This window comes from Caenorhabditis remanei, chromosome II, assembly GCF_010183535.1.
Source record: "Caenorhabditis remanei strain PX506 chromosome II, whole genome shotgun sequence".
In the NCBI taxonomy this organism is placed as follows: domain Eukaryota; kingdom Metazoa; phylum Nematoda; class Chromadorea; order Rhabditida; family Rhabditidae; genus Caenorhabditis; species Caenorhabditis remanei.
In genome coordinates, this window is record NC_071329.1 from 10,284,884 (window position 1) to 10,297,500 (window position 12,617).

Consider the following 12,617-nt stretch of genomic DNA (forward strand, 5'->3'; position numbering starts at 1 on the left):
ATTTAGCACATAGGAAATGGAATAAAAAGAGAATGAAGAAGACAGAAAATACTGTCAGAAGAATTCGTTCATCGTCTTCTCCTCCTCTTCCTTCTTCTTCTTTTTCTTCTTCTCCTTCCTTGTTTTCATTTCTTGAGCTCTTTTCTCTCAAGAAATAAGATGCAAATTAGGTCATAAGCTTCGACTAAATCGTCTTTCTTCAAGACGAAAAGAAGTTGTAAGTCTCCGAGTTTTCGTTGTAGTTTTTCCCGGATAAACTCAATTTTCTCCTCGTTTCTTCTTCTTCTTATTCTTCGCCTTCTTCTGCTCTTCTTCTCGCCTCAAAAGTTCTTTTTTTGTCCTTACAGAACCATAAGCCTTCCATGTGAAAAAGATAGAAAGTGTCAGTTTTCTATGTAGTTCCTTTTCCGGATAAACTCAATTTTCTTCATTTTTCCATCCTTTTTTGCTCTTCTTGTTCTTCTTGTTCTTCTTCTTTTCTTCGCTCTTTCTTCTTTCTTCAGATTCAATCCAAACCTCATTTCAGATACTCTCATATATAATCGAAAAAACCAAAAAAATTATTATGAATTGAGCAATGAGGACAATGGATCAAGGACAGTTGCAAAAATTACTAAATGCCGCTGCGGCTGTATCGACCAGTCCACAGCAGAATCCGATGGTAAGTCTGATGACTTTTGACTTCATTTCTGCATTCGCAGAGTACTGTTCGGTTTGAAACTCTCTTCGTTTCGTTTGCACATCTGCTATCGGTTGCTCTTTGGCATTCCATATCCGGATGAGTTTAGATTTAGTATATAAAGAGAAAACGGCAGAGTTTATAGAGAACGTTCTGTCCAATTTTTGTTCGATGGAGATGTGTGATGTGATTTTGTGTGGGTATGCTCGTGTCAGTTATTCATTCAAAAAGTTATGAATAAAACGATCAACAACTTTATTAAATTTCCGGTGATCATGAAACCCACACAACTGATCATCTTTACATAGTTCGCTACCATTTCAACTTGTAAATGAATACATCTCTTTATACTGAAAATTCCAAAGTCGATGGGTCATTTGATGCAAACTCTCAGACTGTATAAACGTTTAGAGCTGCAAACCTACAATTACTTCGAAAAAAAGAGGAGCCAGCACTTCTTTCTTTTCAATTTTCAAAAGAAATTTGAACCGTTTAGCCTCATGTAACTGATGTAACAATATTACATTGTAGTTTTGTGATCATCTGTTTGTATTTTATTTAACCCAAGTGACTCACTTGTCAACACAGAAACTATTGACCTACAATGGTTTTTGAAAGTTTTCCTTGCTCTTTCCCACACAAAATCAGCCACAATTATTCTCTTCCTTCAGCTTCTTCTTCTTTATTTTGACCGTTTTGTTCCCGTACACACTCATCGTATAGATTTGGAAACATTGTTGAAACAAAACAAAACATGTCTCATATAAATATATTTTTTCTTTTCTTACAGATGCTCTTCTCATCGATGACATCACAGACTACGACGCCCCCTGTATGGCCAATCAAATCACATTCTGTAGTCAACACAACGCCTACACAAAATAGTTTTGACGCGAATTTAGCTGCACTTTTCCTATTGCAACAAGCATATCAGAATCAGCAAGGTGAGTACCCTCATAACAAAAAATTTTTTATTTAATGATGAGTCTAAACTTTTAGCCTTATCAACGACTGCGTTTCCAACTCTCCCTTCTCCATCAATATCTACTCCAACATTTATCCCATCTACCTTCTCACTTCCATTATTCTCATCACCTACAACTATTCCTACAACACTTCCAACACCTACATTGACACCTACAATTCCAACACCCGTGACTCCTCAATGTACAACTCCTCCAGGAGTATTCAACACATTGAATTCTCTTCTTCAAATGCCAACTCGTTTTGATTCTTCAAAGTCAATGAACAAGTGTACTACACCTCCAATTATCATTAAACCATCAACAACTCCAATTCCTGATTCGATCAGAAAAATATCATCTGTCTCGATTCCTGCTGAATTGGTTCCAGTGATTCCAACACCTTCTGCATCTGCATCTGGATCTAGTTCACTTCCAGCATCATCTCCAAGTACATCTTCTAAAAAAGAAGAAGAAGACGAGGATGATGATGAGGAGGAATTTGTGGATATTGAGTCAGTCGACGTGGCAATTGATGGAAAAGAGAAAAGGAAAGCTCACGTGGAATTCTATAGAAGGATGAAGTATATGAGACAACAGTAAGTGGATGAATGAATGAGTGTAGAACTATTTAATTTAAAATTTCTCTAGTTTCAGAGACAAAGCTCTACAGTGTGGAATGTGCAAGAAGAAAGTCGAGAATCATGAGAATGCGATGGCTGTCCACGTGGCAGAACACGCTGAAGCAGGATGCTATCAATGTAGATTATGTGGATGGCAGGCAATTGATAAGTACAAAATCTACACTCATATGAGAGAAGAACATCCAAGAAAGGTTGATATGTTTGTGGATAAGAGAGATATGCCGAAAATGTGTTTGGTGCTGTCGCAGTGTTTTCCAAAAACATCATCTCGTCCGAAGAAAGAATCGAATAGAAATGCGGACACTTATCTGACAGAAATTTTGAAAGTGCCTACTTTGGAACAGACTTGTCGAATTTGTCATGGAAATGTGAGGAGGGAGAAAGCAGCAATGATAAGACACGTGCAAACTAATCATACTATTAAGTGAGTTTCAAAAGAATTCGATATATTTGAAAGTATGAATTTTCAGATGTAAAACATGCAAAACAATATCCACAACACTTGAAGATCAATTGATTCATCAGGATGAATCTCATCAACTCAAGGAACCCAAAATGTCAGTTCACTATGCTCCGAGTGCTGCTGCCATCTATCTCTTGCCAGCTTTAGAAAAATGTTTTCCCAATGAGAAACAGTAATAATAATATCATTTATCTTCTTTTTTTTAAAAATAATTCATTTAAGTTTTTTTCATCAATTTCTACCCACCTTCTCATCATTTCTTTTATGTTTAATCTTCTTTTCCAAACAGAGTTTTAGAACACAAAAGCCACACCATGAGAGTGACGGGTATTTTCATGAAATGATTAAAAGCTTCTTTTTCTTCTTTTTTTTACCTACTAATTGCCGCTTCCCCCGCCGAAAATGACTCTTTCAAACTCAATCCATGCCACGTTTCAACTTGAGAATTCATATTTTAAAATTCCTTTTTTTGTTTTTTACTTGCCAAATTCCTTTTGAAAATGAAGAATTTTGAAATTGAACTGACCTCTAAACCCTCTGTACTTGGAAGTTGTCGACCTGTTCCACGTTGAACTTCAAAAGAACTTCGACGAATTTCTTCCGATACTTCTGGAGGATGCAGCTCAGCTGAATGAGCACGAGTTGGAGCAGGAGATACTGATAGAAGAGCTGAAAGAGTATTCTGAAATGTGCTCAAACACTTCGAGGTCTCACTGTTATAAGTATTCTGAGATAGTCTCAATGCATAATTTGAATCATTTGTGACAATCAATGGGACCACTGATATACTATTCTCAATATCGTGATCGTCCTCGTATCCTAATGTAGTTGTTGACGTGTGTTTCGGTGTTGAAGAATTCAAAAATTCTTGCGGCAAGGGCAGTGGTCGGCTAAGGCCAACGACGACACTCCGAATGTGTTCTCTCTTGAAATCCGGATTCACCGTTCTGAAAATCTCGGGGATCTTGTATGATGAAAACGCATTAAGCTGAATCGAAATGATTTTAGCTTGTATTTGAAATATAACTGAGTTGTCAAGATGAAAAAGTGCTTACGTTGTGACGGGATTCCTTCTTTTCAGACAATATCTGTAGAGATAGACAACGGAGATGACGACGATGAGGCCGCCGACCACGCCGCAGACGAGTACAAAGATGGTAAACAGTGGGCGCTGTTCTTCCTGAAAATCGAAAAATTGGTTTTCGGAGCTATAAAAATATGATGAAAAGTGGGTGCTGAGAATACTTAATCGGGTTTCTCGACTTTATTGCTCCCAGAAGTAGGGAGGTGCAACCCTATGAAATATCATAAAAAGATTCAAATTTAGGAAATAAATCCGTTCACTTCACTACTTGGAAATTCAATTAGATCACGCACCAAACGATAGAATATATTCCAATTTTGATTTGGCTCAGAATTACAGAAGATTTTCGTTTTATTGTCCATGAATATGAAAAAGTAGTTTTTTGTTTTAGAAGTTATAGTTGAGATAATATAAAGAGGGTAACTCAAAATAATGTATCGAAGACTTCATTTCTAGAGAAACAATAAATGTTTTTCAGGTGTGATTCCCTCAGGTGTTGAAAAAGAAAATCAGATTGATGGCAAGTAAAAATGGTTTTACAATAAAAACACATATCCCTGGAGCTCTGTGGTCACATGTTATCTCCCTCCTTCAACTCAAAAAATCCAATCAAAAAGCCTATTGGGGCTCGTTATTGTTTTTTATGTTCATGGCACCAGAAAGAAATGAATATTTCATTTTGGGACACCACCTTCATAATCATTTCTTTCTTTATGAAAATTGGGAAATAAAAGGAAAAAAGAGAGAAAACAACAAAAACAACATGAATATTCAGATGAGACAAATTGGGAACAAAAAACCAAAAATGTGATTTTTCGAGTGGTAACCGGATCTCTCATTGTGAATTAGAAATAAGAAAAATAAGAAAGAAATGAGGAAATTATGTGCTTAAAAGTGTTGAATTTCATAAAAGTGCAAGTGTGTTTCATTGATAACCCACATAGATCCGAAGTAGTAGTTGTGAGGTACGAGAATTCATCGAAGAAGTCGAAAAAGAAGAAGAAGACGTCATTTGAATTAGAATTAGAAGAGTTGATTAGTATGTCTTTGGAACAACAAAATGAAGAATTCCTTCAGTTTTTCTTCCAAATATTTCTCGATGAGCAGGCACTCTTTCTCTCTTTTTTTAGAAGAAACGAAATTAAAACAGTCAGACAAGTGTTTCGTGTTATCTGAGTTATTGAGTAGACTCAATTGGTGACAGGTTTTGTCTTAAAAGAAGAAGAGAACTAATCAAAAATGTCTTATCCAACTGTTTTTCATCATTAGACTTAGTTTGAAAAAAGGGAAGTGGGGTACATTGCGTGGAATGACTAATCATTTTGTGGTGGGTGAAAATTATGTAAGGACTCTCAAAAAACGGAAATGTCAAATGGATTCAGAAGAGGAACAAGTGTGGGGTTCAGTAGTCACGTTTTGAGGAAATTTCTGAATGATCAAAAAGTGGTTTTTCTATAGATTTCAGAGATATGGACAGACCGGTCAAAACATACTTTGACGAGCCAGGCCGAGGGAAAAATTTTGCACGGCCGGATAGAACATTTTTTGAATATTAAAATCACAAGAACAATTTTCATGTGCGTTTTATCACTAAATTCACTATGGAACTACTTAAGTTCGTCAATTTCTTTGAATTATAGCTCAAAATGCCCCAAAAACACTTTTTCAAAAAATGCGCTCGAAAAAAGCAAGTTTTTTGAGAAAGTCGCTTCAACCGGGCCGACCGGACCAACCCGAGCCGGGCCGGTGAACATTTGGAAATCTGCCCGGCCCATGACAAGTATGGGCCAAAATGTATACATTTAGTTTTTGAATAAAATCCAATCACGACAAATTCTTCGGGATTGTTTATACTTCCTAACTGCAAGCCCTACAAGATATTCAATCAAAAAATGATATCAGTCGATATACTTTAATTGAAACTAGTTAAGGTGACCAAAGTTTTCCCATAAAAGTGTGCAGATTTTGATAAAAGTTTGGCGAATTTCAAAATTTAACAAACTATGAAGTCGAAAAGGAAAGGATTCTTCCCGGAAACATCATCGCATCAGAATAAATCAAAACACAACGGAAATAAGATTTTTGATTTCTCAATTTTCCAAACATACCTTCCGATTCGTGAATAACATAGTCATGATTTTCAACGTAATAAAAATGAATCCATTAGGAAGAATAATATTCGAAAAGGGTTCGAATTCGAGCGAACTGCCATCAATATATAACTAATCTCATTTCTTCTTTCTCTTTCCCTATTTGCACCCTTATCAATATATCTCTTCCCCTCCTAATCCGCCTTTCCTTTCAAGATTATCTCACTTTTTTCTGCTACTATGCTTTCAATTTCTGACGATAAGAATGATGATGATCAAGTCAGAAGACGTCAAAATTTCGAAGTAAAGTGAAAAAAAAACGAAAGAAACCTAAGAAATGAATTCAAAAAGTCCGCTCATCTCTTCCATTTGTTTCTCGAAAACCCAACAAGTCAACGAGTCAAAATGGGTTTAAAGTGATGTCAGGAGCAGGACTCGGAGCAGCAATTTGCTCTCTTCACAATGCTTCGAATCAAACAAATTCAGTTTGACAGCTCCAAAAAAAGCAGAGAAAAAGCAGGTGATGTGATTTTGTGTTGTTTCGAAGAAACAAATCCAACTGGTTGTCAAAGCATACTAATCGAAGTGAATGGCTTTGAGAGAAAGAGGAAATCAGAACAGAAAAAACAGTTGAAATGAGTGTAAATGACAGATGAGGGTGGAGGACACGTAGGCATCAGCCGCCCACTTCAGAACTTTTATGTGACGTTTTTCTCATGTCTGGATAAAGTTTCAATAATTGGTTCAAGGTTCGAAAAGTTAACACTGGGAAAAAGAGATCCATCAGCAATCAAATCGAAGTTATTGTCAGATTCAGAGAATATTAACTAAATAGTTCAACAAAGATCACTGTTTTAGACCTACAGCTTTTTTAATCCTTGGATACCAACAACGTGAATAGTAGCAAGTTTCAATATCTTTTATGTATTCAAAGAAACAATAAATTGACGGATATAAAACAATATGTTTGCTACTCGAGAAAGAGAATAACTCAAAAGTAATAAAGTCCTTCCTAAAAAGAATATTAATCGAAAATTCATAGACTGACGTGGCATTCTGGAGCAGAAATATGCTCAAAGATGAGACAAGATACATACACAAATGAGAGATAAAAAAGGAAGAAGAGAGTAATTAGGAAGTGGATATGAATTATATAAAAGTTCTTTCTCTTACTCACCACATTTTTTCTCTCTTACTTTTTTTCGAAAATTGAAATTTCAGTTCTTGCATTGGTCAGTGTATGTGAGAGATGTTAGGGAAATGCAAGGTAGAAAGAAAGATGAAAAAAATAAAATGAAATCTCGATTAGGTTGTGAATATATACAAGAATACCCGTAAAATGTGAAGAAAAGGGGGAGAACAACAAGGGATTAAGGACATGAAACCCAATTTGAGACGTGATGTGATGTATGTGAGCAAGGATCAAATGTCTCCAAAAAGTGAGTAAAAATTAAGAAGAAAATGAGATTTAGAGAAGGAAAAATCATAGTCACAGAATATCGAAAAAGCGGAATTCGACTTCTAGACACTCAAATGGGATTCGGATGAAAATTTTTGAAATCTCTGATGACAGGTCAAGAGGAGTTTTTTGCTGGAAAATCTAGACTTTACGAGAGAAGAAATTTATTGAATCCTTGGTTCCCTAAGTTGAGGTTTTTCCTTTCAAACAGATAAGTTTCAACGATCTGATTATTAGTCCAAGTTATCAACTTATTTTTAGATCCGAGCCTGGTCTTCTAGCTTCGAATAAGCCGATTGGTCATAGTTGATTGCTCAGATGAAAGCTTGAAAAAAGCTAAAGAAAGTTACGAATTTTGAGTTGAAATGGGAACTGTTACGATCAACTCATACATCTGCTCATGGTTATTCAAAAACATATAAACTAACTATAATTTCATTAACACATTTTGAAAATCAGATGAAACTGAGATGACAGGTGAAAATTTAGAAATTAACAGAAAACATTTTGCAGAACTGATTGTGAGAAAAGTTACAAAAGTTCATTATCATCCGGAGTATATGCACATTAGAATTGAAAACAGGAGAAACGTACCGTTTTGAAAAGAGCTGGAATGAAACAAATCAGAACGACGAGTAAAATGAGCACAGAAATCAGAGTGTGCTCACATAAATCGAATAATTGATAGTAGACACGATAGAACGAATTGAGCATCAGAATAAGAACTTCACACATTTTGGGTAAAATGAGAGAAGAGAAGAGTTAAAATACGAGTAGAAGTCAGTTCTTTTGACTGGGGAATGGACCACACACCAGCACACAAAATTTAGGGAAAATTTGATTTTGACACGGATGACGGGAAAATGTGAAAGTAGCTAGAAGGGATGGAGGAGGAAGCGGTTATGATGAGTTGGTAGAAAAAAGGAGGAGGAATGGACGAAAAACAACCGAATTTGGCAATTTGCAGTGAAAATTTGAAAAGAAACGGGTAGAGAAAACGTTTTGGATGGATTACTTGCATAAGGGAAATATTTGGGAAGTTCAGAATATACGATTCGTTTAGAAGTTCTGAAAATATCAGAAGCTTGTATACGGGAGAGTTCAAAATTTTGATCAAAAGGACTACTTCTAAAGAGGTTCGATGGAGAACCATTATTATTGTGAATGTTTGAGTAATGTTCAGACACAGGGTACAGAATTTTATCATCAGGATACTAGATATTAGATTGGAGACCATAGTGTTATCAACGGATCTGCACGTATATCAAGAGTCCATCACTTTTGGTTAAATCTGGAATGCTTTCGTCATTTTTCTCAATTCTCTAAATCTCTCTAAACTCTTTCTTCAAATATGAGAAAGCTTTGAAAAATGGTAATCAGATATGCCCGTATTATTTTTAGAAATATCTCTATATTTAGCTGTGAGTGAAGTCACAAGACCCCAAACAACCCATAAAAAGGAACCGTACTCTCATGAGAAGATGGTGCCACCTCCACCAATCCGTCCAGAGTGAAGTGGTCGGAGAAGACGTGACTGCTTCTGGAATACAAATTAAACATATATGAAATGTGCAACAAACGGCAGAAAGATATCAATTTCAATAAAAGTGTGAAAAACTGGAGAATTCATATTTTTGAATTAGAAAATAGCGGACGGTAGTCAAGAGACGTACTGCTGGAAGATCGAATAACATATGAATAATGGACTGGAAACATGTGAAATAGGTCTACGGAAAAATGGTGAGAAGAGGAAATAATGGACAGAAAACGAATCTTTTTGTTCTCTCTGGAGAACAAAAATTATGGAAATGGTGGGAGAAGAAGAGACTAAATGAATTTATGATGCGTCTATGATCAACACGTTTGAAAAAAATTTGATGGATTCCAAAATCGGGATTTTCATTTGTCATAATTATGAAGATAGATCAAAGAATATACTCACTTGATATAGGTCGTCTCTACTATTTTTTATTGGTGTTCTTTCTAAACCTCATTCTCAGCTGAACAAAATGAATTCTACTTCCGAAAAACACTCGGAATGTCATGTGTTTTCCAATTTCGATTGTATCTGCTTTCATAAAATATATAACTTTTTTGTATCGAAAGAAACAAATCAAGAGAAAACCTATTGGATTCCGAGAAAATTTTATATCTTTGCGAGATTTATGCGTATTTTTCGCTAGTGATGAAATTGGAATGAAAAATTCCCATGGAACTGCACAGATTGACAATTACCTCACAGACGCAATTTCAAAAAAGAGAAATAAAGGAAATTGGAAAACTGAAGTTCGTTCCAAAAAGAAAAGTTAGAATTTTCTATGAGATTCAGAAACAAGAAGGCAAGCAGTATCGAAGTACAATTCTTCAAAACAAAGGAAAATAGATGATTCTGAAAGATGTGAGTAAGGTATTCGACGCCTTTCCTAGTGAATGAACTTCATCTGGAACAAGGAGAGTTAAAGATTCTGGTCAAATCAAAAACTTTTCCAATACTAGCTTTTGTAGGACAAATTTTTGTAGTGTTGAGACAATTCAGAAGATATGCTTGTTTATAGGAAAATAGCAGTTAGATGCGAGTACTATGGTAATTTTCAGAAAAGATCTTCAAGTTCAGATCTAGATCTCAACTTTTTACTTTCAAGATCTAAATTCTGAGAAGAAAAAAAAGAGTGTCTTCATATATTCCAGACAAACCTTTTCAGAGACAACAAACAGGAAAACCCAAAAAACAAGTCAAATCTCTTCTTTATTCTTCTTTTTTCCGCTTGCAAACGAAGACAAAAAGAAAAAAAACGATATTGAAAAAATGAGTGCGGAGCGGAAAGAATTTCTGAATATTTGCCTTGAGGAGTCAAAATGAAGAGAGAAAAAAGGGGAGAAAAAATGAATGAATGGATGAATGAGCTGCGAACGACCGGACCATAAAAATAAAACAAGACAAACTCTGGATTCTGACTCAGAAAAATGGAACGGATGCAGTTGTGAACGAAATAGAGAAAGAAGAAAGAAGACGGATATGGAGAAAAATAAATCCACGGTTGGATGTAGCGAAAGGGACTGAAAAATTACTCGAAACTCGAAAATTGCAGTGTTTTTTAGAATTTTTTTTTATTTGTGGAATCTACAGTAACCCTCATCCAATCCTATTTCTCTCCGACTTTCCTGCTGAAGCGTTTTCAGTGAAATTCCATAAGTTTCAGATAAAACACTTCCAGAATAAACAATTTGAATAGCTTCTGCAAAATTGTGTCATTAAAGTTGGATGGTGTGTGGCTCTTTTCTCTTTTAATGTGTACTTCTCACTTCTTTTTCCCTGAAAACGGACACAGAAACTAATTAAAATAATGGAGAAAATGCAAAAGTTTTAAAATGAACGCATCATGTGCTGTACGTAGAACATACTGCTGACCAATTTAACAGAAACTATTTTAAGCTTTCAACATTTCTATGGGTGTGGGGAATACAGAAGGCATTTTTTGTCGGGTCGAGTCATTCGAATCATTGTGAGTATACTTCCAGCAATTTGGAAATGTACAGTAATACTATCTTGAAACTCGAACAAGCGTTTTTACTGAATCTTCATGGTTGAAAAAATTAGACTTCTCAACATAACAGGAGAAATCTAGAAAAAAGGTCTCATTCCAATTTTGAAATGTGGTATTGATCAATCAATAGTTCAACATTTCAGACAAAACTAAATTTGAAATTAACGATATTTTCTTTTTAAACAGAAAAAACGAAGAACTACATGTTTTTTTAGAAAAACAAAAACATTGTATCCTTCATTAAAATTCGAAAAGTCTCTAGTAGGTCTCCTAGGTTTTCGCCTTCTTTTCGACCAGAATTCATAAAATATTCGATGAATTGAAAATTAAAAAAGAAAAGAATCACGAACAAAACTTGTCTAGTTTCCGTTTCTACGAATGGAAAGAGCTTTTCGAAAAGAAAAGAGGGTGGAGGAAGAAATTAATGGAAATTGAAGAATGGAATGAGTGGAGAAAATAGAATTGACCTTAAACTCGTCAGTAACGACTGAGCTTAGTCTTCGCCATTTTCCGTTTTCCTACCAGACTCTTGAGACATAACAAGTCAATTAGAGAATGCCTCCTCTTCCCTTTTTTTTCCCTTTTGAAAGTAATGCTCATTGAGCACTTTTCAACGGTAAGAGATGGTGTAATTGGACTGACGAAACGAGAATGACAAGTGAATATATATCTATGGTTTGAAATAAGTACATTCTTTAATTTCATTTACTTTACTGAATGGAATACGAATGAATGTGATCTATTGACATTCTATGATCAATATATTATATTCCGGTTCGGCTTGTTGAATATATCTTTCTATATTTGTGTTTTATAACTGGAAAGTGTCAAACAAACTAATAAATCAACTTTTTTCCCCGATTTGAAGTTGAAAAACTAGTATAACTCACATCCACTCAATTCTAAATGGGAGAAACATTTGTATGAATCCACTGCTGATATAAACTGAATACTCACCAACTGAAAAAAACGAGAAAAGCCGAGAACCTCGAGGTCCATGACGAATCAATGTCTGAAGTGGTGGTACTCTTGGAAGGAAACTATGGAAATAGACTACTTGAAAACTTACATGCGCTTCTATTGCATATTTTAAAAATCAACGATGTGAATGGTTGAAATCTTGGGTATTGTAGGTTAAAAAAAAGTCTAAGCTTCCCAAGATTACGATTCCAATATTTCTTTTTTCCACTACTTATACGATGGTTTTCACAGTTTGGAAATTGTATCTGTTCAGCCTGATTCCGTCACTTTGGTTTTTTCAGTTCTGTAGATTTACAGATCTGAAAATCTACGTGTAGACTATTTTCCAAGTTCGAATTGTTCGCAATATCCCCGGATCATCCGGATGACGTTAATCTGTTAATAATACCGAAACGTTGTTACTTACTTCGTTCGTCCCCCACTTTGTTTACGCAGCCTTTTTGTAAACATTCGAAAGGAAAAAATGGGAAAGGTGACTGACCAAAGTGGTAAACAAGTAAACAAAACTAATAGTGTTTGATCAAGAACTATGTCACTTCTTCCGCAAGGCGGATAGTATAAAATGGAGTATATGAAACTCAAAACGTGGATAGAGAACTGTCACGTATTGAAAGATTTATTATTATTATTATTTGCATCTCTTTTGTTGCTTCTTTGTCTGAAACCTGCAAGAAGAAGAACAGAAAAGCTATTCGATGCTAATGGATTAC

The 12,617-nt window shown here is 35.2% G+C and overlaps 2 protein-coding genes across 2 annotated transcripts; one reads left to right on the top strand and one right to left on the bottom strand.

Annotated features, from left to right (window-relative positions):
* Nucleotides 1-577: 577 nt before the first annotated feature.
* On the top strand, nt 578-2,924 carry GCK72_005800 (uncharacterized protein; the record flags this gene model as incomplete). The annotated part of the gene is made up of 5 exons (XM_053725344.1): nt 578-661; nt 1,470-1,623; nt 1,679-2,240; nt 2,299-2,709; nt 2,756-2,924. 5 exons carry the CDS (start codon nt 578-580, stop codon nt 2,922-2,924), a joined length of 1,380 nt encoding a protein of 459 aa, XP_053589538.1.
* On the bottom strand, nt 1,890-8,116 carry GCK72_005801 (uncharacterized protein; the record flags this gene model as incomplete). The annotated part of the gene is made up of 5 exons (XM_053725345.1): nt 1,890-2,101; nt 3,292-3,417; nt 3,463-3,695; nt 3,804-3,928; nt 7,976-8,116. The coding sequence occupies 5 exons, from the start codon at nt 8,114-8,116 to the stop codon at nt 1,890-1,892; spliced, it is 837 nt and encodes a 278-aa protein (XP_053589539.1).
* Nucleotides 8,117-12,617: the final 4,501 nt, after the last annotated feature.